General features: G+C 48.5%; 1 protein-coding gene across 2 annotated transcripts in view; it reads left to right on the top strand.

Annotated features, from left to right (window-relative positions):
- Positions 1 to 25,489, top strand: part of znf704 (zinc finger protein 704) — a 46,915-nt gene that overhangs the window by 1,320 nt on the left and 20,106 nt on the right. For both annotated transcript variants that reach the window (XM_076149869.1, XM_076149868.1), the window contains exon 2: positions 4,979 to 5,166. In XM_076149869.1, the coding sequence (XP_076005984.1) occupies positions 4,979 to 5,166 (188 nt within the window). The remainder of the gene's footprint in view (positions 1 to 4,978; positions 5,167 to 25,489) is intronic.

Below are 25,489 nucleotides of genomic sequence, written 5' to 3'. Positions count from 1 at the left end.
ATAAATGCTACATTTGGGCATCCGGCCATGAAACGTACATCTGCAGTGATGTGATGTGTTATTGTGGAGCTTCTTCCTGTAGTAGAGGATGCTTCAGTGTCAGATGGCTTCATGTTTACTCGTTTTACACAACAAAGCTGTAGTTGTCATTATTTTTTTGAAAATGGGGGAATGGTGATTTTAGAGGCAATATGGGAAGCTGATGATGATGATGTCCAGATCTGCTCATTTTAACATTTCCATAATTAGCTGTGACCTAATTGCCTTCATTTCCAACGTGCATGTTTTGGTGTCACATGGCCGCAACTGAAAAAAATGTGTGAGGAAGCCAAAATCTAGCAGTGTGTGTGTGTGTGTGTGTTCTGTCCTTTTTACAGTAAGGGAGTGACTGTGAGGAATGTGACTGAATAACAGCCTGTTTACAATCTGATTTTGATTGATTTGGATGTGTGTGTGTGTGTGTGTGTGTGTGTGTTTGTGCCGCTGTGTGCAGTGATGCATGTGTGTGTACTTTGTCCTGATGTTTTATGGATGAAGTGGGTCTCATATTGGGATGTTTAGAGTCATTATTCAAACTGAAACATTGTGTTTGTCACCACTCGTGTTTGGTCTCTTTCTCTGTAGTTCCTCTCTGGGAAAACTGGAGCGTCACTCTAATCCTGTTTTTTGAATCCTAAAAGAATAATACAGGCTGATTAAATGCTTTGCAAACTGTGGTTTAAAACTTCACAAAGATGCCCACAAAACCTAAACAAACACACACACACACACACACACACACACAGACACACTAAAGAGGAAATGTTGGCGCTTTGAATGATGGGGAAATGCAACATGTAACAACCGGGCTCCTCTTGTTTTTTTGCACATGCATGTTTGTGCTGCAGCCGTTCCACAGTAGCGTCACAGATGCAGGCTGAAGCTGCTGAGCTCAGGCTGCTGCAGCGTTTGTCCCATCAGCACAATAGTCCAGCCTCTTTCAACACCACTCAATTCCCACAGAGGTCGAAAACAAGCCATAAAATGAGGAGGAGGGGTCTGTTCTCTGTGTGTGTGTGTGTGTGTGTGTGTGTGTGTATGCGCGCATCTGTGTCCGTCCTCCATCTGTGTTATTGTGTATGTGTGTGTGCCTCTACAAGTGTATCTGTGTTGCTTTGTGTGTGTGCGAAGAGGAGTAACAATGTGATTCTCCTTGTGTGTGTTTTAGGAGTGAGAGCTGAACGTTCTAAAATTTTTGGAGTGGGGGGTTCGGGTGTCTCTGTGTGTGTGTGTGATGAATACCCCCCCACCCCCAGCCTTTGAGCAGCTGCTTTACAGCCGAGCACAGGCGTAACAAAGCGGGCACCCCCAGGTTGGCAACGGGTGGCATGCTCCAAAGAATCTGGTTGCCTGGCACAGTGCCCAGGATGGCAAACCAATGGCCCCTGTTTCTGCAGGGGAGCGGTTGGTTGGGGACAGAATGCCACTTGTTGACTTGCTGATATGTGCATAAGTGTGTGTGTGTGTGTGTGTGTTTGTTATAAGGATTTCACACTAACAAAAGAGGCGTCGCTTGTTTGTGGCTTCGGGTGCTTTTGTTGTTGTCGTGGCTGTGGTGGTTGATGTTGATCTTCGCAGACGCTGGGTGAAGCCAGCGTGTTGACGGGGAGCTGAGCGACTCTTTGTTTCAGAGCGGTGATTCCCCGGCTGGCACCGACTGAGGCCTGTTGGCTGGCGGAGCAGAATTTGGATCCTTTCCCTAACTTTGATGGACGAGCGTTGTTGAGAGGCAGAGTGAGAGCTTTATTAGGCCCACCTGTACCGGCCAGTACATGCAGAACAACGTAGCCATGGGAACTTGGCGGTGTTCACTTTCGTCGCCCTTGTCGCAGAAGTTCAAATGGAATTCTATTGGATTCCATTCCAACTTAAAACTACAAACATTCACCTTCTTCCTTACTGGGAGGACGACAACTAAATATAACAACAAACAAGTGGTAGCATTGATATTTCCCAGCTTCAGGCGACGCTTGAACGCAGCATTAGGCTTCGCTTTTTGGGTTGGAACAAGAATACACTTGGCAGAAACTGGCCATGGGCCCACATACCTGTACATGTCTTGTAATGCATGTCATATGTACACACTGACACACACACACAAAAGAATATCTGTGCACATTCAATTTGTGGGCCGGTCCGGATTGATTTGCGGTTTTTTTGGGCCATATGTGGTTCCAGTCGTTCTGTAGGATGCAGACAGGCAGGATGAGGCAGTTTGAGGCGGTACGTATGTTTGCCATAAGGACCCACTGAGGGAAACATTAGTAAGCTGCTGCCCTACCAGGGGGTATCACAGATAATCATATACAGCCTAATGTATAAGGCAAATCGTCGTTTGGATTTCTTCCTCCTCTTTGTTTTGATCTTGAGGAGGCTCGCATCACTGCCTGTGTTTGTGTGTGTGTGTGTGTGTTTGATCTACTACATGTCCTCACTCGCACAGTCTTCCTGTTGTCTTCATAAGCTGCATGGCATCAGTATGAGCCACCCTGGGTATATGTGCCACGCAGGTTGAATCCTAAAGCGAATCGGCTCCTGTACGACTTTGGCTTGTACCGACTGTGTGCCCGTGCAAGTTTGTAGAAAATCCTCAGGAAAAGAACCGCATGATGGAAAGACACGGTGTAGGGTTGTCCGGGGGATTTGACCAGATTTGGTCCACGGGATTCAATTTGTGGTCCGTTGAAAATGTGCTTTATGATGACCTTCGACCCATAAAGGAGCAAGAATCTCAACGCTCGACAAAACCTCCTACCGCCCAGAGCGAGGAGGTGATGAGTTTCCCTGTGTGTGTGTTTGTGGGAGAGAGGAGAAGAAGAATGAGAGAGAGATATTGGCGATATGAGGGAGGGACACTTGGGTATTTGTGCTGTTCATGCGCGCACACACACACAAACAGGCACGCACACACTGGCCAGCCCTTTGACACATGCAACTCACATTTCACAACCGATTTGGCGCGCTCCACAATTCCCTGGCTGCCGTTGAAATGTCATCATTCATAATCCCCGGCGAAAGGAAGGAACTGCCATTGGTCTCATCCAAGGAGCGCACTCGTCACGCACGCAGAAACACACACTCACACACACACACACACACAAACGCACACACACAACACCTAATCTTCCCCGAGCCTGTGTAATCCATCTTGTTGTTTTACTCCAGTCTGTGTGTTCACAGAGGGCTTTGCACACCGCTGAGCACTATGCAGCCATCAGTGATACTTGATACTCATTTCTCCGGTGTTCTTAGCTCATTAATCTAAGTAAATTGTTCTGTGTGTGTGTGTGTGTGTGTATGTGTGTGTGAGAGATTGACTGACTGAGGTGCCATTGCCTTTTCCACAGTCTGGCCTAATCGTGTTACAGTGCTTTGAGATAATGATCTTGATCTCACACACACACACACACACACACACACACACACACACACACACACACACACACACACACACACACACACACACACACACACACACACACACACACACACACACACACACACACACACACGCTCTGTTGGCGTGGGCATCCGTGTGTGACACTCTGCTTGTGTTTTGCCAATTCCTCCGTGCGTTTGTGCGAACCTGACGGCTTTGGTTGTGTGTGTTCTTGTGTGCGTAGGTGCACGGAGGCATTCATGTGCATAACCGTGTCATCCAGCGCCGTTGTGTAAGCGAGGGGATGATGTTTACCTGTGTGTGTGTGTGAGAGAGAGTGTGTGTTGGTGGCTGCAGGTAGGCGTTTTCAGAGCGCGCGGGGGAAACGGCTTTTCTCATGATCGTCTGCGAGTGTGTAAATGTGAGCTGCCGAGTGGGAATGCGTGTGTTTGTGTGTTGTAATCTTGTTGTGTCCTCTCCGGTATGTGTGTGTGTGTGTGTGTGTGTGTGTGCTTAGCTGTGTGTCTGTTCCTGGGTGTGCACCATGGCCTCTCAGGGCGCACTGTGTGTGTGTTTTTGATAGGACCTATTCCAGGAGTGTTATATTGGATTGTTCGTTCCCAGGTTTGATTTACAATAACACCGTCTCCACAGAGTGAGTGAAGCGTTTTCATTTATTTTTATACATGGGGAAGTCGTTTTTAGTGACATTGTGGTTTTTGGTAAAGGAGCGTTAAAATTTCCTCAGCAGCGAAGAAAACCAGCCTTGTGTTCTCACTGACCACTTTGCATTTTGGAGTTTATTCAATGGGGTTTTCTGGGAGGCGTTCGCTGAAGCGGAAGAGGTGGGAAAACCCGTACCGACCCAAACCGGACTAAATGAGCCATTTTCAGTTCAAATGAAAACACCAGAATCGCCCCAAATATAGCTTACAAGCCTCTGACACAACAACCGTGAAAGAAGCCATAGACACACACACACACACACACACACACACACACACACACACACACACACACACACACACACACACACACACACACACACACACACACACACACACACACACACACACACACACACACACACACACACACACACACACACACACACACACACACACCTTCGATCACTAGAACACTGGAAACACACCAAATATCTGCAATTGTCAGGTGTTTTCTCTGTAAATGTACAATCTGAGTTCTTCTGACTTTTGTTGGTTTGTTTATTTCCCAATCCTTCGCTGCCCTCTGACTCTTCAGATGATATGATTGAGTCCCTCCAGTCACATAAGATTGCCAAATGTTTGCTTACATGTTCCTCGCAGCAGCTTAATAAGCCGATGATGTATTGGTTCTGCTTTTCTCTGCTTGTTTTGGATCCAACTTAAGCCGTAATTTAATGAGCGTCGGCCGTTCCCCCTTCACAGAACACGGCCTGTTTCTGCACTTCGCACAGCTTTGCCGCGGACGTTTCTACCTCTGCATCGTCGCTCTTCCTTCCCCTCTCTCCCTTCTCTTCACGGCAATGACCTTGCTCCTCTCTGCGTCCCTCCACAGCAGAGCTACTCGAATGGAACTCTAGAGAGCCATAAGGCGGACGGCGGCTCACTCAGCCCGGAGGCAGCGGAGGACCAGAGGGCGGCGGATGGCAAGCGACTCGGCCGGGACCCCGAGACCCGATCAGTGTCCCTGTTAGAGCAGAAACGCAAGGTGGTCTCCTCCAGCATCGATGTCCCTCATGCCAGGTAGGAGTGTGTGTGTGTGTGTGTGTGTGTGTGTGTGTGTGTGTGTGTGTGTGTGTGTGTGTGTGTGTGTGTGTGTGTGTGTGTGTGTGTGTGTGTGTGTGTGTGTGTGTGTGTGTGTGTGTGTGTGTGTGTGTGTGTGTGTGTGTGTGTGTGTGTGTGTGTGTGTGTGCGTGTGCGTGCGCGTGCATGTGTGTGAGAGAGAGAGACTATATACAGTCCTAGAGGGAATCTGGCTTAAGCATATGGCCATAAAGTTCATCGTAGGTTTATGACATCGATCTGTCGTCCAATTAATGCGACAGAGTTTATGGGCTGAAATCCCATTTTGCTCATGTGGTCCTGGTCCGCTGAATGAAATGGAACCTGACAGGACTCCACTTTAATCTTTACTTCCACTATACTGTACTGTATATACCCTCACACGCTCAGTCTGAACACTGGAGACTTTGTCCTCGTTCCTAATATCGAAGCCTCGTACACAAATTCTCGAAGAATGCGCTGTTGTTGTCTTAACATGCTGCTGCAGCGATCACGATGCTTATTAAAATCACATGCCTCTGGTAGTTTCCCCCCCCAAATGTTAAAGAGTCTGAGCCACCAGCGGCAGTACAGGCACAGTAAATCTCTGTCCTTCCCGACGCCGCACAAAGGCGCCGCGGCCCTAAAAGCCACCAGAGAGTAAACACGCTTGAAATCTGTGTGGGTCGAACAGCGATCGCTTTCATGTTTGTAGAAACGTGATTCACAAAACCCCCATTTGATCCTACAGCTCGCAACGCACACCGCTATTAAATGGAGGCAGTTATTGCTTTATGATGCATGCTCTACACACACACACACACACACACACACACACACACACACACACACACACACACACACACACACACACACACACACACACACACACACACACACACACACACACACACACACACACACACACACACACACACACACGAGTGGTTGCGTGCGTGCGTAGAGGTATTATCTTTAGATGGTCAGCATATTCCGCCTCTGGAGTAGGACCACAATGGGGCAATTAAACTTTAATATGCGCCTATGCAAGACAGTGAAGTAGCATCTAATAAAGGAGCGTCAGTCTTTCTCGATTAAAAGGAAAGCACCCCCCCCCCCCCCCCCATTTCACCCCCACCTCCCACCTCCCACCCCAGCATATCACCGCGCCGTTATCGAACATCGCTGCCAATTACGCGCCGTCTCTCTGCGGGGGGGGGGGGGGGATTCCGATCGATGGCAACTTTCCACAAAGAATTGTAAAAAGTTGCTCCTTTGATCCGGTTTCGTCGCCTCGTCCCAAGTCTCATCTTCCTCTTAATAGTTATGCGTTGATGAATCATTGATTTGCTTCTCTGCAATTCCCCCCTCTTGTTGCCCATTAAGTGGAAATATCTGTTTTAAATTGAATTGATCACATGGATTAGGGAGACGTCTTACACCTGTTCCGCCATAATTACCCCCTCTTGCATAGGGATTGCAGTTAAAGTGATATTTATACGAGCATGTAGAATGGACTATTGATTCTCTCCCTGGTCTTGCATGAGTTTAGCGTGTTGGCTAGCTCAGCACCATCACCTTATGAGGCAAGTTCCCGTTCATTCTGACAACTCATAAAACTGAATTTAGCCTCGGCCTTTAACACACACACACACATACGTGCAGTTCTATTAATAAGATTGCGCAAGGGATTGAACCCCGCAATTAGTCTCAGGCATGTCATTGATTAGCCTTTAATATGACATACGTCCGCACATAAATGGAAACGAGGAGACACAAAGGTGAGAATTGCTTTTGAAACGTCATTCTAGCCTTTAAATCAGCTGTACTCGCATTTCCTTCTCTGAAATCGTGCTGCGTTCAAGGCCTTTGGAGGAACTGCTACCCAGGACCGTCAGGAGCGAGAACGTTCCTGCAGTACTTGAAATAAGAGCCAGGGATAAAACATCACATCACACTTCAACAACAGCAAGCAACGAAGGGAACAGAGCAGATTGTTTGTCTTTGTTCTGTTTTTCATTTTCCTGATGCTCAATTGGAACCAATGCGATCCAGAACAGAAAGTACTTGGTACTACGCTGATAACGACTGTTTGTTTTTGTACAAAGAAATGGGTCTTGTCTCCATATTTGCTTTGAGGGAAACGTGCTTCTGTACTCATGATGTTCAGTCTTGCGAGCTACACCCAGCACTTCTACACCCAGCAGTACTTTAAATGCTACAAAATGGTTTAGAAACCACGGTTCCGCTACTGAAACGGGTCCTAGTTCCTCGCTGCAAAATGAAAGTTCTCCCCAAGTTATTGAAGAAGGAAAAAATGTCTTTGGAGCTTTAGGCGCAATGCAGAGAAGTAAAGTAGCATGGTAGCTGCGAGTGTTTGAATTATGCATTTCCATACTGCGCTCTGCCAACACAAGCTGAGCCCCATCCGAGCCCTCTGCCTGAGAGGGAACTTAGCCGCCCCCCCCCCCCCCCCCACCAGGTACGGAATTAAAAAAACACCTCACGGCAGATGAAGTGTGCGTCGCGTGCGAGTGGCCGCGTGCAGCTCGGCCGCCCGTGGCACTCGCGGGGAGCTGCCGGGTAAGTAATGTGTTTAATGTAACCTCCATTTCAGCAGGCGGTATTAGCATAAAGCTGCAGGTCACAAATTTAACACGTCCTCACAATCCAGTTTGGTAACCACCTGAGATTAACGACGCGGGTGATGTCGCGCTCCCGCAAAAGAAAGTTATAAAACGGGCTCACGGGATCAACGGACGCGGAGAAATGTGTTCCCCCCTCCTATGGCAGAGTGGTATGGCTCCTCACACAGATGGATCCATACAGCGACTCCACTGCACAACACCATTATCGCTGTGAGATTAAGATCCATGGCTCTCATCCGCCGCACACCTGCCACCGATTTGCAGCCCCGGCTCCATCGCCAGAGGACGAAATGGCGTCGCCGCCGACCACAGAGTTAGCGTTTATCTGTAGCGGACACATGGGGGGCTCGAAACGGTCAGAGAGGGAGAGAGAGAGGGAGAGAGATGGGGGAGGGAGGGAATGGACAGAGGGTGAGAAGGTAAGGAGAGAGTGAAAGCAGGTGATGGGAGTGTGAAGAGGCGCAGAAGAGTGTAAAGCAGATGAAGAGAGAGCGAGTGTGTAGCTGTGAAGATCACACACACACACACACACACACACACGTGCATAGAGGGAGGGAGAGAGAGAGAGAGAGAGTGCCTGAGGATTCCTTTCTCCCCTGATCTGACTCTCTAGAGGAGTCTGACCTTGAGGTTGTTAATTGCGCTCTCCAAAGTTCCCTCTCCGCTGGTGATTTACCAGGAGAGCGTCTGGCTGTTTGATGGCTCTCCAGCTCCCCCGTAACCCAGATACGCCGGCTTTCCCACCTCGCCGGGAGTCACTGAAGGACCCCACGTGCCTCGCCTCCAATCATTGGCAAAAAATCGAGGGGGGAAAAGCGATAACGCCGCCACATTAAGGCGTCCGACCTCGGGGGCTCCTGGCGTAGCTACATTTCACGTTGCTGTCAGCGGGTGCAGCTCTCATTACCGCGGCGAGTAGCTCCCTTCATCGTATTTGTTTACAGCACCTTCTCCCTCACCCGCGTTTTTTTGTCAGATCCCGCTCCAAAAATCAATAGGTGTCATTCCGTGATTGACCTGTTTTCCGCGTTGTCCCAAATCCCCAGCGACCCCCCCGCCTCCTCCCCAGTTTCCTTATATGAAGCATTTATTAGAAAACGCTGCGTCTCCGAATGTGAAGGCAGGAATTTCCCACTGGTGCAGAGTTCTGATTTGTTTACGCCGTTGTTATTCACTCTCTTCTTCTCCATCTCCACACATTAGCATTCTGCGGCCTCAGCCAGCTGCCGGGGGCTCCTTCCTCCAGGAGCTCGTGTTCTCTCCGCGCAGGAAACGGTCAATTGTAGAGGGGAGAACTGCGCGGGGGTAGACCGGTGGAAACGGACGGCCGGGGCTCTTGACAAATAGCCTCCTCCAGACTAATTGCTTGCAGGGGAAGCAAAGTACGACCCAAGTTGAAGGAAGAAACCGAGAGAGCCGCTTATTACTGCGAAACCCCAAAAACAACAGATCTGAGGGTTCAAATCCCCGCCTCTCACGGCCCTCCAGCACAGTCCAACCTCCCTCTCCAGTGTGAGCTGAGGTTACTGGTGTTTCTGAAAATAACTGGACCCCATGCTGGCCTGCTGTGACCATGTATTTTTATATGCCGAGCTCTAGACCTAAGGCCAACGGAATAACCCCAGTTGTTGTGATTTATGGTGACTGATGGCATCCCACATAGTAAGTTATGTAGAGGGGGGGTGCGTGTGCGTGTGCGTGTTGAACTTCAAAACCCTACTTTACCCCCACTTAGTTTGTTATTGTTGATCGTTTTGGAGATCACCACAGTTCACAGTGCCGAGCCAAGCATGTGTTGCGCACTCGGAGCCCAGCGAAGGCCAAATCAGAAACGAAAGAGGGGCCAAAGACTTCCCGTCCTGTGCGGAAAGAGACCCAGCGGGGTCCTTGGAGCGTCGTTCGTCTTTTCAGAAAAGCAGCCCGGTTTCGCAATCGGCTTGTTTTTCACCGTCCTTCCCTTCGAGGCGCTTTCGTCAACTCCTCGCCGCCGCCGTGCGCCGTCGCAGATGTTTGCTCGTGCTGTCCTTGCTCGTGGCGAAGTGGGCCGTTCGGGTTTGGAAGAGGGGAAGGGGAGGATGGCTGTGTGCAGTGTGACAGAAAGAATGAGAGAAAGAGAGTGAGAGAGGGAAACGGTGCCAAAGAAAACAATTTTCCCATTTTAGATGCCAGTTGAGTTCAGAAATGTGATTACCATCTGAAAAGATCTCTCTCTCGCTCTTTCTTGCCTTCTCTCTCTCTCTCTCTCTCGCTCTCGCTCTCTCTCCGCTTGTCTGATTAAACACCGAGTTTTGTTTGAGTTCACTCAGACCAAGTATGTTGAATTAACTATTCACTTAAACTGCATCAGATTGGCCCAACTTGCAAGTGGCTAAAAATACCAAATAGAAATGTGCTTGTGTTTATGCGAAGAGCTCGTTGGCCAACATGTGGCGTGTTCAACAAGCAATCTCGCTGTTGTACCATAATTGTAGCTCCCAAAATGTCTCTAACATAACAAACAACTTAAATTAACTTTCTGAAAAAAAAACTAAACAAATCTGCCTTGTTCCTACATAGAAAACGGCAAATTTACACTTGACTACATTGTGAATTTGTCTTAATTTTCACACAGGCTGCTCGGCCACCCTGAATACATTATCGCCTGCAACTGTTCAGCTGTTGTGCTGTGTAATTAGTTTGTTGTACACGGAGCTGTGCAAGTTTTTGTAATCCTTTTTTTTGTTTCTTTTTGATAAAGTTTTGAGCGGAGTCTGTTCCCACTGTGACTTGTGAGCTCCTTCATCTGGTGGCTCATCAGACGTCATTAATCGATCGCAGCTGGAGTCGGAGTCGCAGTTGCACTCGATTACGCTGGTATGTGCCAACACAACAGAGCTGCAGTCCTATAAAAAAGCAGCAAGACATTTAGAGTGAATCTCAATGGCTGCGTCCTCCGATCGCGTACAGGAAGACAAACAAGCAGAGTTAATGTGATGTAAGGAAATAAAAGTGTTCCCGTCTGAGCTCTTTCAAACAGGATGTTTTTCGTCTCGGAGACACGACGGAAAAACCCCTTATCTTGTTTTTTAATCTCCCCGCCAGAAGGGACCGACCCACAGACCTCAATCTCCAGTCCGGCTCATACAGGGTTAAAAGGTCCCACGATAATATCTTGGTACCAGGTGCCCTCGCGCCTTTAAAAGGGATCGACAGAATCCAGAAATCAATGCAGAGAGTATTAGATAACCAATGTAAAGATGCTAATACATCAGCAATATGATCTCATTTTAGTCGGGATGGTTGCACGCAAACGACTGTCGGATCTCCTCCTCGACCTCTCGCGTTCCATCTGTGTCGTCTCGCCTCTGAAAAAGGAATGAGATTTTCCCTGCCACTAGAAAAAGACATAAATGAATAAAGGGTGGAAAAATCTTAGGGAGACAATAGAACCTTCTGTAGCGAGCAAGCGTAGCCTAGGTGACGGGCTATTCACGGATTCCACCCGAGGTAGCTTGTCATTAAACGTGGCCTGGGAGGATTACTTCAAAATCATTATCTGTGTTTACGTCCTCTCAATGTCTCCACACTCGCACAAGAGAAGAGAGAAGAGGAGGAGGAGGAAGAAGAGGAAGACATTGGCTTTCTTGAGTTCTCTCAAGCTTATTGTGCAGAATCTCCAGTCTGGGGAACAGGTTGCAGAGTATTTGCGTGCGGTGCCAATACCTCGGCCCTCGCTTGATTGCACAAAGAGCGGGCACAGGAAAATCCCTCGCTCTCTTTGTCGATGGCCGTCTCGCGCAGGCAAACGCCGCATTGACTGGCTCTCCGCTGGCTCGGTGCGCAGGTTCTGGCTCCCCGGGAGAAACGGCCACCTGTGATGCCGCAGGAGTGGAATTGAGAGTTTGAATTTATATGCAAATGGGCTCTTTAATTAATCCCGCTGAATGTCGGCGAGCACGAGTGGAGGGGAATGGTGAACTGTGGATTACCAGACTAATCAGTTCAAATTCTCTTTTTGCCAAAGTTCCTGGGCTACGGCGAGTGTGTGTGTCAGTTGTGTGTGCGTGTATGCGTGTGTGCGTCTCGTCTTGTGTTGTGATATAAGTTCAGGGTTTACAGTCACTTACAGAAATGGGTTTGAAAGCCCTTGGGGATCCCGTTAGCTTACGTCTCATAACGCCGCGCTAATTACAGCCGCTGCCACCATCGCTTTCCGCTCAGCGCTCTCTGCATGCCATTTATTGGAACCCACAGCCCCATATACCTACAGTACATCTGAATAAAGCGTTGAAATTAAAATCGACTCGCCGCGCGTTGCATCTATTTTGAAACCATCAGCAAAAAATTTATTTGCAGTTATTGGTGTCGTAAATAAAGGAAACGCAGCTCCTCACAAGCTTGCAGGCTTTAGGGACGCAGAGGGAGCGCGTCGCCTTGACAGCGTCGATGTCACCCGACAACTAATTAATCAATCTAAAGCCTCGCACAAAATGCCACACATATGCTAATTTGGTTTGGTCCGTTTTATCTTTTATGTTCCGTCTCTAATGCGTGGTGCACGACCTCATAGCCAGCGTTCATGTGACCGTGATGCTCTGTGGACCCTCTGCTAACTTGGACTAATCCATAGTGGCCCTGGCTTTAATGGACTGATAGGACAGAGTGCAGCAGAGGAACAAAGCCCTCATTGATCGTATTGACTGACGTGCATTATGCTCATCTACAGTATATGCAAGGTGACACTAATTGACGGTGGTGTCAAATGTCGCACAAAGTGTCCAAACAAACACGCTAATGAGGGGAAATAAGCCGCACAAAATCCTCCATCTTCTTCTTCTTCTTCTTCACCTGGTATTGGTGGTCAAATAAGCTCTGCTCCCGTAATGATGAGGACTTGATTATCAGTTTGTAATTCCCCTTAAAGTAAACTAGCAAGTTACCAAACCAAAGTATTTACTAATGGAGTAAGGAATTTCCACAGTCTCCAAAACACCAGGGGGCGCTTGGAGTACCATCAGTGGTACATTAACCACAGTTTGAGAACCACTTGCCCAACAAAAACAGATTTGGACAACAATGTGACAATAATTCCTGTATTCTTGTTTTGCTCATTCTGACCTCGACTGGGAGTTTTAGTTGGGGGGGGCAAAGACACTGTGACGCGGGGGGAGGGGAGGGGGGGGGCATTAAGGCTATGTGCCTCTCAAGTGAAACCTATTAAAAACACACCCCAACCCAGCAGAACCCCCCTACATCCCCACATCATTTCTAATTATGGCCATCAATTTGGAGGCTTCATTGACCTGTCTGTTTTGAATTATTGATATCCGTCAGGCTGACAGACTTTATTAATTAAAATGGAGATGTACTAATTAAGAGCGCGGCATGAGGGTGTCATAATTGTAGCCCCGTTTTAATTTGAGTGTCGCTCATCAATTTTATCACGGTTTAGCAGAGTGGGCGCGGCACGACAGAGGGGTGGGTGAAGGCAGGATGGAGAGTGCCCTGGCATGACGTGTGTGCGTGCGTGTGTGTGTGTGCACGACTGTGTGTGCTTGTGTGTTTCTACTCTCTCCTCTGGCTGCCAGCTGTACCTGCTTGAAAGCCCAGTTGTCACGGCGGCGCCCTTTCTTACTTAGTGACAGCTCGCATTAGAGCCTTAATTATTCTGAGCCATAATCTGTAGAGATAAGTGCACATTTAATGCAAAGATGGACGCTTGTGCAAATACATCAAAGATGCAATGAGCCCAGGCAATAACAGAATCGCTCGCCGACTCCCAAGAGCTGCTGGTCCTCATTCAACTAAATAATGTTCCTTCTAATTAAGGCAGAGGTAGTAGATGTGGCAGTGATAGCAAATGCATAGAGCGATTTTTGTTTGGTCAAGTGATTTCCCTAAAGGAGCTCTCCCATGACAGGAGAGGAGTGCTGGTTTGATTGAAGCAGCGGCGCAAACTCCTCCCCCCTGAGAGCCAGAGACGAGGCGACTTATCAGTTCAATTCAAAGATCACATAAACATTATAATCAAACTTTGTGTCCTCTGACCACAAGAATCTTAAGTACAGTGTGTATGAAAACACAGTGAATTTGCTACACATGAGAAGAAATGAAGGCCAAACACACACACACACACATAAATAACAAAGTGTCAAAACTGGGGCAAAGTTCACTTATAACTCAGCTTTTGCATTAAAAGAATTGCTCTCTTTTGTCGTTACTTCCTCCCGTCTTGGTGAAAGCGGCTTTAGTCCAGCGCTCGCACCAAACTTTTAAAAGAGGAACTCTTCTCTGATTCCTCTCTCCGGGTCCAGCAGAAGTGTCTGCTTTCTGCACTTGGAATGAGTTGTGGAAAAATGCTGTGAAGAAGCGTGACTGCCAAACAATTTAGTTTGGTTAATACCGCTCCCACATCTGTTTGCGAGCATACGTGTGTGTGTGTGTGTGTGTGTGTGTGTGTGTGTGTGTGTGTGTGTGTGTGTGTGTGTGTGTGTGTGTGTGTGTGTGTGTGTGTGTGTGTGTGTGTGTGTGTGTGTGTGTGTGTGTGTGTGTGTATAGTCGGGCAGCAGGCATTTGAGGCCATGTGCAGCATGTGTGTTCTGGTTGTTGCCATTTCGCAGGATTAATACATCATCTCCACCGTATTACTCACCAGTGGCATCTTTGTCTACCGCGTCTCTCCGGCACGCTGGGCGCCCGGCTCCCCTCTGAGCCTCATCAGGTCAGACTCGGCACACAGGTGTCTTTTGTTTCCAGGCCCCACCCCCCTCTTCCTCCCCCCCAGCTGTTTATTACAGAGGACGGACGGCACCGCGGGATTAATGACCACCTTCCGCTATAGGTTATAAGAAATTCATACACTTTCATGATATAAAACCACAGAAACCTTCAGGGAAATAAAGGGCAGAGGCGACTTTTCACACTCCCCAAGCGCTACGGTTACTCAGCGAGGCTATAAAGGCGACTATAAACTATAAATACGGTAAATTGATCACGAAAGATGAGATGCTGTCAGGAGAATCTATCAGACTGAGCGCGACCCATGACGGCTATTGATCAATCGGGTGAACAATTTTGTTTGTTCCCTCCTAAGTCAATTCATGGAAGCAGCGCACAGATGTGAACGTGTGAGGTTGAGTAATTTGAATTCGTAAGGTTTTGTTTTTAAGTAATGTTTTGATTGCAAGTAGTGGTGGGTGTTGATGACATTCACCTCCAGAAACTTTAATTCTTCAGCCCGACTGTAGAAGAAGAAGAAGCAGCGAAACAAGGAGTCATTTTCTCTTTTCTGCCTCTGGTTTCTCTCCCCTGGCTGTAATTGGTCCAAATCTCGCATGGCTGGATGCTTGACTTTAGTTTTGATTCATTTGCTTCTTTGTCTGATGTCGGAGCAACACATCAGCACGCAAGACTCACCCTCCTCCCTCCCTACTCTGATTAAGAGGACCAACGTTCTGTCTCTCTTAAACTCCTCTGGGACCCTTTTTAATAAATCCTCTACCACCTCTGACTGTTTTTCTATTCTAATTTCACCTCAAATCCCTCAAGCGGTGTTTTGACAACCACACAACCCTCCCATCCCAACAATAGAGTCTATCCTTCACAGCAACCTTGTCAGTGACCATGATATACCATGAAATACAGCAAGACACCAATTATGGGACGATTAGTGTGTTTGAAAGGACTGTGATGTCACCCGTCCTTGAGTCCACGTCGTCGTGATGATGCAACAGCCGCACGCAGGACTTAGCCGCGCAACAAATCTGTGTCGGTACGATTCTAACTCTCTAAATGAATTGAAAGCTTTAATCAGGTGGACGTTAGTTCGCAGACCTGGTACGAACACCTTCTGGAGTAGCAGATGCACAATAGATAGTTACGTCACGTGAGTCGCCCTAATGCGTTTAGCACTGTGGCATGTAATTTCACCTCTAAGAAGGCCAAAAAAAAAAGGGTCATATTTCACACAAGCCGACTCAAATTCCATCTCAAAGCGACGATTGCGCGTCAAAGCTTCCAGCGCAGATCTGCTTTGATCCATTTGCTCATTGTTCCACTCGCCAGTTTGTTGTTGACAGAATCTGCATCAAGGCTAGAAGTGATAGATATTTGACATGCAGAGTCTCAACAGTTGGCACGCTCAGAATTCCGCACCGACTCGGCGGAATCCGATATGCGAATTAACAAAGCAGACATTCAGTCAAAACCCTCCCACAGATGTCTTCCTCAAACAAAAAGGGCCGTATGTTGTGAGGAGGGAGCGATATAGTTAATTGAAAGTTAGCCATTTGTTACTCTGACATCTAACAGCCATCTGCTATAGCCGATCTGCATAAATCGCTCCAGAATGGGAGAACAGCGGAATATCCCTTTACTTCATAATCCAATAAAGGATCGCTTTATGGTCTTGTGGTGTCTTCCAGTAAAGATCTAAAGCCATCAGAAGGCAGTAGACCAGAACTGTAAATAGGAGGCCAGGAGCTTCCAGAAGAACATTTAAGGAGTCATCTGTCATGTTTTGGGTGGCCGGCTCAAACACTTGGCCAAACAAAGGGAAACGGAGATGGCAGCCATTTCCACTAAATCAGTACCGCGAATGAAACTCTCACAGGTCCAGTTTAGTTCTGCCAATTGTGACATTGAAGCAAATTGGTTTATATTGAACATTGATGGAGATAAATGTGGTACAGGCTTCTCCTATCAAGCTTGACCTCTGGTCCCTAATCAGCGTTTCCCACTGACTGAAAATGTATTTTCATGTTACCGGCTGCTAGAGAATCAATCGACCAATCAACATCAACAATCAATTAAGAGATGCTTTAAAAATTTTACATTTTGAAGTAAAGATACAGTATATAAACATGGCTTATTTGCTTAAAAGAGATAGTATGAAACTGACTGTCCTTGAAATGTCTAAATCTCCTCTTTGTTTGTGTTTAAAACTGCACACTTTTGAAACGTTGGGCCCCAGCTGTTCCATAATCGCAACCCAAATCATAATTGGCCCCGGCACCGCACCAATGCGACCTTTCAAACATGATAAAGCCTCGCCTGTAGTATGGCTGCGCGGCGGGGGATCTGTGTAGTCGTCCCCGCGCGTCCCTTCGTCTCCCTCACACACTCACTTTCTCTTTGAGGAACAAAGGGCCGGCGGAAGAGAGACAAAGACATTAGTCATTAGCTTCCAACGGGTTCACCTGCAAGCAGCTGGCTGGCAGCGGCACAGTTAATACACACACACACACACACACGGACACACATGGACGACCCCCGGTAGCTAAAGGTTACTTTCTCACTGCTTATCTTCAGGTTGTCTCTTGTCCCTGTACAGAACAGCTTGCAAAGGGGTAAACAGGCAACTTTAGCTTTGGGGGTTGTGTGTGTGTCAGCGTGCATGCATGCGTGCGTGTGTGTTATTGCAATTCAGAAGACAGCTGGTACAGTTGCCCTCCCACCCCATTTGAAGACATTGCTCAGTTTGCCCTGTTTTTCTCCACAATCATTATCGCACTCACTCACTCACACGCACGTACGCACGCACGCACACACACATACATACTGTACACACACACACACACACACAGACACGCTACCCGCCCCCCCCAGTATCAGAGAGCCCCTTAATATCAACACGCTTCCAGTTTGCCCTGACTCCATATTTGTCATGTCTCCCCCCCTCTCTCTGTCCCTGGCTGTAAACAATGGGAGCCGGTGGCTTTCGGTCACGTGAGCCTCCAGAATCGCAGACGAGGCTGTTGTTGTTGTTGTTGTTTTGATTCCAGCTCCACATGCTGTACGAGTGTGTGTGTGTGCTTGTAAGTGTGTGTGTATGTGCATATGTGGGGGGGGTTTGAGGGTTTAGGTCGGGTGGGACTCGGGTGTTCTGCCAAACTAGAGGCCTGCCTGAAGAAGTTTGTGTGTGTGTGTGTGTGTGCTATGGTAGCTCTGACAGCATTAACCCACTGTTGAAAATGAATGTGTTTACCACAGGGTTTCTGGATTCTCTCTCTCGCTCTCTCTCCCCCTCCCTCCCTCCCTCACCTCCTTGTCTCACTTCCCTCCCTCTCTCAAATATTCCCCTCTTGTTTTTCTCTCTCTCGCAGCCAGGCACAGAGGCTCACAGCATTGATGGACGTGTAACACTCACACACGCACACAAAACCCCCCACTAGACACTGCACACACGCACAGACACACACACAGGAGCATTTTAAGGAGTTTAGGTATGCAAACAGGAACAAATTCACAGACAGGCGCACATAAACCGTTACATAGCCATACTCCCCTATGCATAATTCATGACCTCCCATTGACATCTATGTAAACACCGGCGCTTCCTTCAGCTGCTGCGCTGCGGGCTCTTTGTCACAGAGTTACACTGCCGATATAAATACTCTCTCTCTCTCACACACACACTCTTGTACAGTCACAACTCACTCGACGGAGCCTAAGTTTGAATGGCGGCGGCGTGATAGCTTTATATCTCGTGCAATTTGGTCTGACGCCTGAGAAGACGAGGCTCTTTGTGCTCAATGTGCCGGCATGAAGAAGAGTCGGTTATGGCGGTTTGAGATTACAGGTAAATACGTTTCTGGGTGGAGATTTCCTGCTACGGTAAAAGATAAAAGTCCTCACTAAGCTCCTCTCTCACTTTCTTTCTCCCCCCTTTGTCTCTCCTCCACTGTCCTCTTGCTCTCTGCCACAGCAATCTCTCATCCAGTCTGTCTTCTCCTTCCTCCCCTTAGCTGGTATGCTTGGATGAGCCTCCCTCCCACTGCCTCTCTCTCTTTCTCTCTCTCTCTCTCACTCTATCCTCCTCTGGCTCGCCCTCTTCTATCTCACTTTCGCCATCTCTGTTTTCCCGCTCATTTCCCCCCCCCTCAGTTCCCCCATGATCTCTCCCCCAACCTCCTCCCACACTCCCTCCCTCCTTCTCTCTCTCTCTCCTCTCCTTTGTCTCCTCTCTTGCTGCCTGCTTTGTGTGTGTGTGTGTGTGTGTGTGTGTGTGTGTGTGTGTGTGTGTGTGTGTGTGTGTGTGTGTGTGTGTGTGTGTGTGTGTGTGTGTGTGTGTGTGTGTGTGTGTGTGTGTGTGTGTGTGTGTGTGTGTGTGCGTGTGTGCGCGCTCGTGCGTGCGTGCGTGTGACTCCCGCCAGTGTGTTTTTCCTCTGGCTGACAGTGAGAGATGTCAGGCCGCTGCCGAGCCGCGCGCGCTGGCTTTGTGAGATAGGGAGCGTGGCTAACTTGAAGTCAGCGGCTGCGACCACAGTTGGTTAGGCGAGTAAAAAGGGCGACCATAGTGTTTGACAGGGCGAGGAAAACTGCCTGTAAAATGTGTTTTTTTCTTTACATTTGTACTAACAGTTACTATAAACACTCACTTACATCTGCACATTCCCACTTATGTACAGCAAATATTCCAATAACTTGCAGGTAACCCCTAAGGGAAAGTTAATGATTTATCCTCCTCTTGCATCCGGGTATTTACAACCCTAAAGTAAGTGTTGTGTTACGTTTAGCACGCAGACGATTTTTAAATACAAGCGTCGTAGTGACAATGGGCACGTCGGCTCCGGCGGCTGAACCTGTCCGTCTCTTCGTCTCCGTCGCCCTGGGGCTCCTTGGGGGGGAATCAACGGCGAGGACGTGAGCGGCGTACTGACGCGCTCGCAGGTGGAGGGAGCAGCAACCCGGAATCCCCGAGATATTGACGCAGCTTAAAGGGTTTAACTTTGCGCGGGGTTCTGTTTTGATGTCGCGCCGGCGGTGGAGTCGCGGCCCTGATAAGAATTTGGGACGTGCCGCCGAAGAGCCGGCAGATTGCCGCCATTTCTGCTCAACGGGAATGAATAAATGGATTCATAAACACGCGCCCATACTGTTGTTGCAAAGATTATTGATGTTTTGTTCAGGGCTAATTTGATTGTTTACGCCTGTTTTGTTGACAGCGCGTTTTTCTTTTGTGCTCTAAGACGTGTTTACAGTGCAGTAATGTCAGACAGGTATAGCTGAGTCTTTCTTCTGCCTCCCCGCTGGTGTTGTGCCTTCCTGTCATAAGAGTTATTTTCCTGTGAACACACACGTTAAGATCCATATGGAGAGAAGGGCGCCGCGGCTTTTGTTGACGCGGTTGACGGATCAGAGCTCCGCCGCTTCACCTTCTGCCTGCTCCACTTCTCTGCCTTTCATTCTCAAGGCTCTCTCTCTCTCTTTTTCTCTCTCGCTCTCTCTCCTCTCTCTCTTTCATGCTCAGTGTCACATCCTCGAGCCGAGCGGTGGTAAATTAATCAGAGATGATGCTCATCGGATGGAGACCCCCTTCCCCTCCCTCCCTCCCTCCCTCCCTCTCTCTCTCTCACCCTCCCCTCTCGCTTTTTGTCGTTTCTCCCTCTCACAAAAGCCATCTAAAGCCGCCTGTGCCTCGAATATGGCATTTTCCATTTGTTTTTCTAGCAACTCTCTCCTTCACGAGAATTGCCCAGATGCCTCTGGGCAAGGCACTGTTATACAGTTACTGCAGGACGTCTTCTCAATTGCCACCACGGTCAAAATTACAGTGCAGACCAGCTCCAAACTGTCAGTGTAAAGAGGGGAAAACACACCAGAAAACACACTGGAAAACAATCACACACACACACACACACACATTCAGTTTCCCGGGTAAATCGATGTTGTTGTTTTTTTTAATGCACAAACGAAGAATGAAGAGGGGGAGGAGTAAGGGGGAGAAGGGGGAGGGGTGTAAGTGGGAGCCTTTAGGTAAATGTTGAGGTGGCGGGTAAATCCTTTGTCCTGCCTGCAGGCTGTGAGGCGATTGGAGCAGCTGATAGGCCTTTATAATGCTCTCCATCAGATCAATCTCCAAGGCTTTTATGAGCACCCTCAGCAAACACACACACACACACACACACACACACACACACACACACACACACACACACACACACACACACACACACACACACATACACACACAGCTCCCGCCTTCAAGGTGTAATTGGGAAAGAGGCCCCTTCCGCCAGTCCTCGCGGTGTGTATCGCTCTCCTGGGAGAGCTGGGTTAGGGGATGGAGGTGTGTGTGTGTGTGTGTGCGCGTGTGTGTGTGCATCTGCTGTGGTTACAGTCAAGGTGTTTATAATTAACCTCTGTGGTGATAAAAGGGTGTTTGTGTGTGTTTATGTCTACGTTGTTTATGGCACTTATTGGCAGGTAGTGTGCGATATATTGTGTGAGTGTGTGTGTTTGTCTGTCCGGGGGGCAGCCTGAGAGAAAGGAGCACTTGGGCCAACGTGTGGCGCCCTGACGACCCCCCATTATCACTGCCACTAAACACCATAGCGCTGTAACAAACACACACACACACACACACTGATGAGGTCAAAGGTGACTAGAGGAGCAGCAGGTCCCCTCATTCCGCGGAGACGGAGAGACAGACAGACAAACGGACAGAGAGACGGACGGAGGAAACATTTTTATTGGCTTGTTTGGTTTCAAATCACACCCAGCTGGCTCTCATCAACCTGGGTTGAGTTAGAGGTTCATTTCCCTCCAAATTAAAGGCTTTAAAAGGACACAAAGGCAAATGTAATCACTTAAGTCACAAGTCTATTCTATATTCCTTTAGTGGAACCAAAATCTTTACATGGCAGATGAGCGGCGTGAATATTTGGAGCCACAATGCAGCAAATGACACTTGTTGCACCATTGTTTTCCCTTGTCGTCATGGTGATAATTATGCTAATGTATAGGGTGCCGCTAGAACGTTTTGGCCCGTTGACAACAGCCAGCAACAGTTAATTGTTGTTAAAAAGCCTTATTGTGAGGAGGAGGAGGAGGTCTCAGCCTGGCGCTCTTCCTCAGCTACGCACCACCTCTTTGTTGCGTCGCATTTCTGACAGTCGCTCCTCAAGCAGCGGCTCCTTTTGTCCACGGCTCCGCTGCTGCATTGTGCGGACGGACGCCAGGCCGCGATGAGGACGGACAGAGACGCAGCGAGGGAGGGGGGGAGGGGGGGTAGAGTGACTGAGGGAGGGAGAGAGAGAGAGAGAGAGAGAGAGAGAGAGAGAGAGAGAATGTTTACCAGCTACCTGCTGCAAAGGTCGTCGTGACTCTTAGCTGCTGCCTTTGTTCATATACTCTCTCTCTCTCTAGCTCTCTCCCTCCCTCTCTCGCTCATACACACACACACACACACACACACACACACATTCATTCATGTACATTCACATTTGGCAGAGTGCATGCAGGTACTTGCAGGCAGAAACATAAACATCCAAGGAAACCCACAGACCATGACGCTTTTACTGACACAGGCACACACACACACACACACACACACACACACACACACACACACACACACACACACAGGCCAAATGAGTAGCTTCCAGCGGTAAGCTCCTATGAATTCCCTGTGCTCATTAGGGCATATAGCCGCATCAATTCAGGGGAAACCCATCATGTGTGTGCCTGTGTGTGAAGCTGGGTTACCCCGACTCACACACACACACAGCTCTTCCATCTCCGTTATCATTACGCTTTATGCATTTTAAATGTGTCCCCATCATTATACTGATTACAGACATTGTTATCTGTCTGTCTTGACGGACGTCGTGTCTGGTTTTGGCGTGTGATGTGTGATGATCTTTGCGATTTGTGGATTGTTATATGTCTTGGTGTGTGTGCGATGTGTCATTTCAAACATGGTGTCATCGCATAGCAAAGGTCCGCAATAGTCCAGGTCGTCACTCCGCCCCTGGTTTCTCACGGCTGTTGGATTTCCTCAGGCAGTGTTTCGCGTCGCAAAGTCGAGAGAGAATGGTTTTTGAATCCGGATTTCGCCGCTGGTTTTGCAAAGGACCGATCCCGTTCTCACTCTCCTGTGTGACAGTGAATTCGCAGAGACTTTGTCGAGACACAAAAGAAGGGGCTGCATTAGCCAACATGGCCGAGCAGTTAGCTACAGGCAGAGAGTGAAAGTGCACTGGCCTGTGTTGGGTTGAAGTGCAGGTCAAACTCTCTGAGTGTCTGGGCGCTCACAGGCTTTTTGCCAACGGTCGGGCTCTGGACGTGTACAGCTCCAGACCGAGTCCAGCTCATTAGCACGTCCAATGGGGCCATGGTTAAAATCAGCGCAGGCACACAGAGATTACACCTCCGCGAACGTGCGACAAGGGATGCAACGCCTGTCCCTCATTCTGTCCGCTCCACCTCTCCGTCCACACATCTGTCCATCTTTTGTTCACTGGTCTCTGTGTTATCGCCTGATGTTCAGCTCACCTGCTAATATGACTGGAAACCTCCAGTGTGTGTGTGTGACTTTCTGCCTGAGAGGCTGGTAAGTAAGTGTGAACTCCAACCTATAGCACAAATCTAGGGCAAAAGAGCTAAGTGGGTTTGTGCATATGTGTGTGTGTGTGTGTGCACTCAAAGCCCAAAGGGTAGAATGTAAGTAGGAACCCCATCCTAGAGCGCAAATCTAGGGCACATTGATGGTGTGTGTGACTGTGTGTGTGTGTGTGTGTGTGTGTGTGTGTGTGTGTGTGTGTGTGACAGTAAAATGTCATGTTGCAAGGTAAAGCACAGCCGAGAAAGCGGCAGATCATTTCCTCTCATCTCTGTTGCCTCGGGGGTTAATGCCATCTTTGTGGATGTGAAAGGAAAGTAATCACAACTTGTATACATCAACCTGACATATATACACACACACACACACACACACACACACACGTGCACTCATCACAAAGACCTGCCTATTTACCCTGCAGCTTCTTCCCGATAAACACACACGGCCATGCAGTACCTGAACGCAGCATTCTTTGGACCATTCCTGCATTAGAGCAATTCCGCATCTCTGCGCAGTTGAGCTCTCCTGCGATGCAATCGGTTTACTGCCAAGTTCAAAGGTCAACCGGTCGCACAAAGACGGCTGACACGGTAAAACGAAATAAACGCTTTCGTCTAAATCTCGCTGTTGAAGACGTGACGGGAGAACGGTCTCTGCTTTGAAGGAGCTTAGCTAATTTCTTGCTTGCCTTTTGTTGGTGCCACACCGGCTACACAAGAAATTGATCTAGAACGTTAAACACAAGGTCCACCAGGGGGCAATGTGGGGCCGGAAACATAAATTATCCTCATGCATTATATTGGCCGGTCAGTATAGTGGACACAAGACACATGTCAGTAAGTGTCATTTTCAGACGGTCCCTTGCAGACAGGACTGAGTTAAGGGAGATTTTAGGGGATCCGGACGCAATATTGCGCTCCAATCCAAAACACCCTTACCTTGAAGCGTTTTCAGAGGGTTTAAGAGGTTTGCGGAAATGAAACCTATTTAGTTTCCATATGTAAATGTTTGCGTGTTGTCTCAGCATCACGCATTCATGCATGCATGTTGCTTCCTCTACTTGTAGCAACACACCGCTCCCAACGTCGCGCTTTGTTTTGTTTCGTTATGGTCTAATTGTCTGTCTGAAAGCGCCTTAAGTCCTGTGTGTGTGTGTACATGTACGTGAGTGTGTGTGTGTGGGCTCAGCTCAGACTCCCAGTGGTGTCGGGTATGGATGCATAACTAGGCTAAAGAGCAGCACATGGGAGGGAGGCTGTGTTTTTGCATGAAGAGAGAGAGAGAGAGAAAGAGAGAGGGAGACCATAATGAAGTCGTACGGAGAGGAAACTGTATTTGAGGATTGGAGCAGAAGCTTTGATGCTGTGTGTCAGGGGGTCACTGCCACGCATTGTTAGCCTGCTATCTGTTTACAGAATGAAACGCACACCAGCCGCCGTCGGTGCGTTAGAGACCAAAAGACACAGAGGCCAAAGGGAAACACGCACGGATGCTCACTGTACTGAGAAATCTGTGCCGGGTCGCTCTTGATCCACAGCTACTGTACAGCTGGAACTGTGTGTGTCTGCAGACGCACCGGGAAGTAAACAAGAGAGCACACACACATGCTCTCACAAGGGTTTTTGGCGTCGTGCCCAGCTAATGTACGCCACGCCCTGTTTTTGCTCTCACCAGCGGGAGTTCACCAAGCAGGGTGTGTGTGTGTGTGTGTGTGTGTGTGTGTGTGTGTGTGTGTGTGTGTGTGTGTGTGTGTGTGTGTGTGTGTGTGTGTGTGTGTGTGTGTGTGTGTGTGTGTGTGTGTGTGTGTGTGTGTGTGTGTGTGTGTGTGTGTGTCAGAGAGTGTTTGTTGTGTTTTTTAGAAAAAAAAAGAGAAAGGGGGAAGTATGAAACAGCGAGCGTCTGTGTCCATCTGCACGTACGGCAGCTCACTGGTGTGTGTGCGTGCGTCTGTGTTGTGTGTCCCCATACCCTCCGTGTGTATGTGTGTGTTCGGACGAGAGACAGAATTAATGCGTCCTCATGCATAATCAGCCAATTAGCTGCTTGCAAATGCCAGTGATTAGACATGCTGAGGCTCGGAGCAACAATATTATTGAGCCTTAATGACTTGATTATCTAGCGGGGGCCGTGTGTGTCTCGCCTGGAGCTACACGGCTGCAGACGGCCCCACGTGCTGAGCCGTCCGGGGTCGTTCAGAAAACACGGATCAATAACAGACAAAGATGTCAATTTGAACTTAAGTCGAAAGGAAAGGTAGTGAAACCAAGCTCAGTTCCTTATTTAAGCCTCCGGAGGGTTCGTTTGGGGAAGTTTACCGCCGAGTCGCGTCGGCGGC

This window comes from Genypterus blacodes, unplaced genomic scaffold (genome assembly GCF_046128005.1).
Source record: "Genypterus blacodes isolate CSIRO-AG114 ecotype Tasmania unplaced genomic scaffold, CSIRO-AGI_Gbla_v1 ptg000048l_1, whole genome shotgun sequence".
NCBI classification, from domain to species: Eukaryota; Metazoa; Chordata; class Actinopteri; order Ophidiiformes; family Ophidiidae; genus Genypterus; species Genypterus blacodes.
The sequence above is the reverse complement of the archived record's forward strand: the minus strand, read 5'-3'. Positions and strand labels throughout refer to the sequence as shown.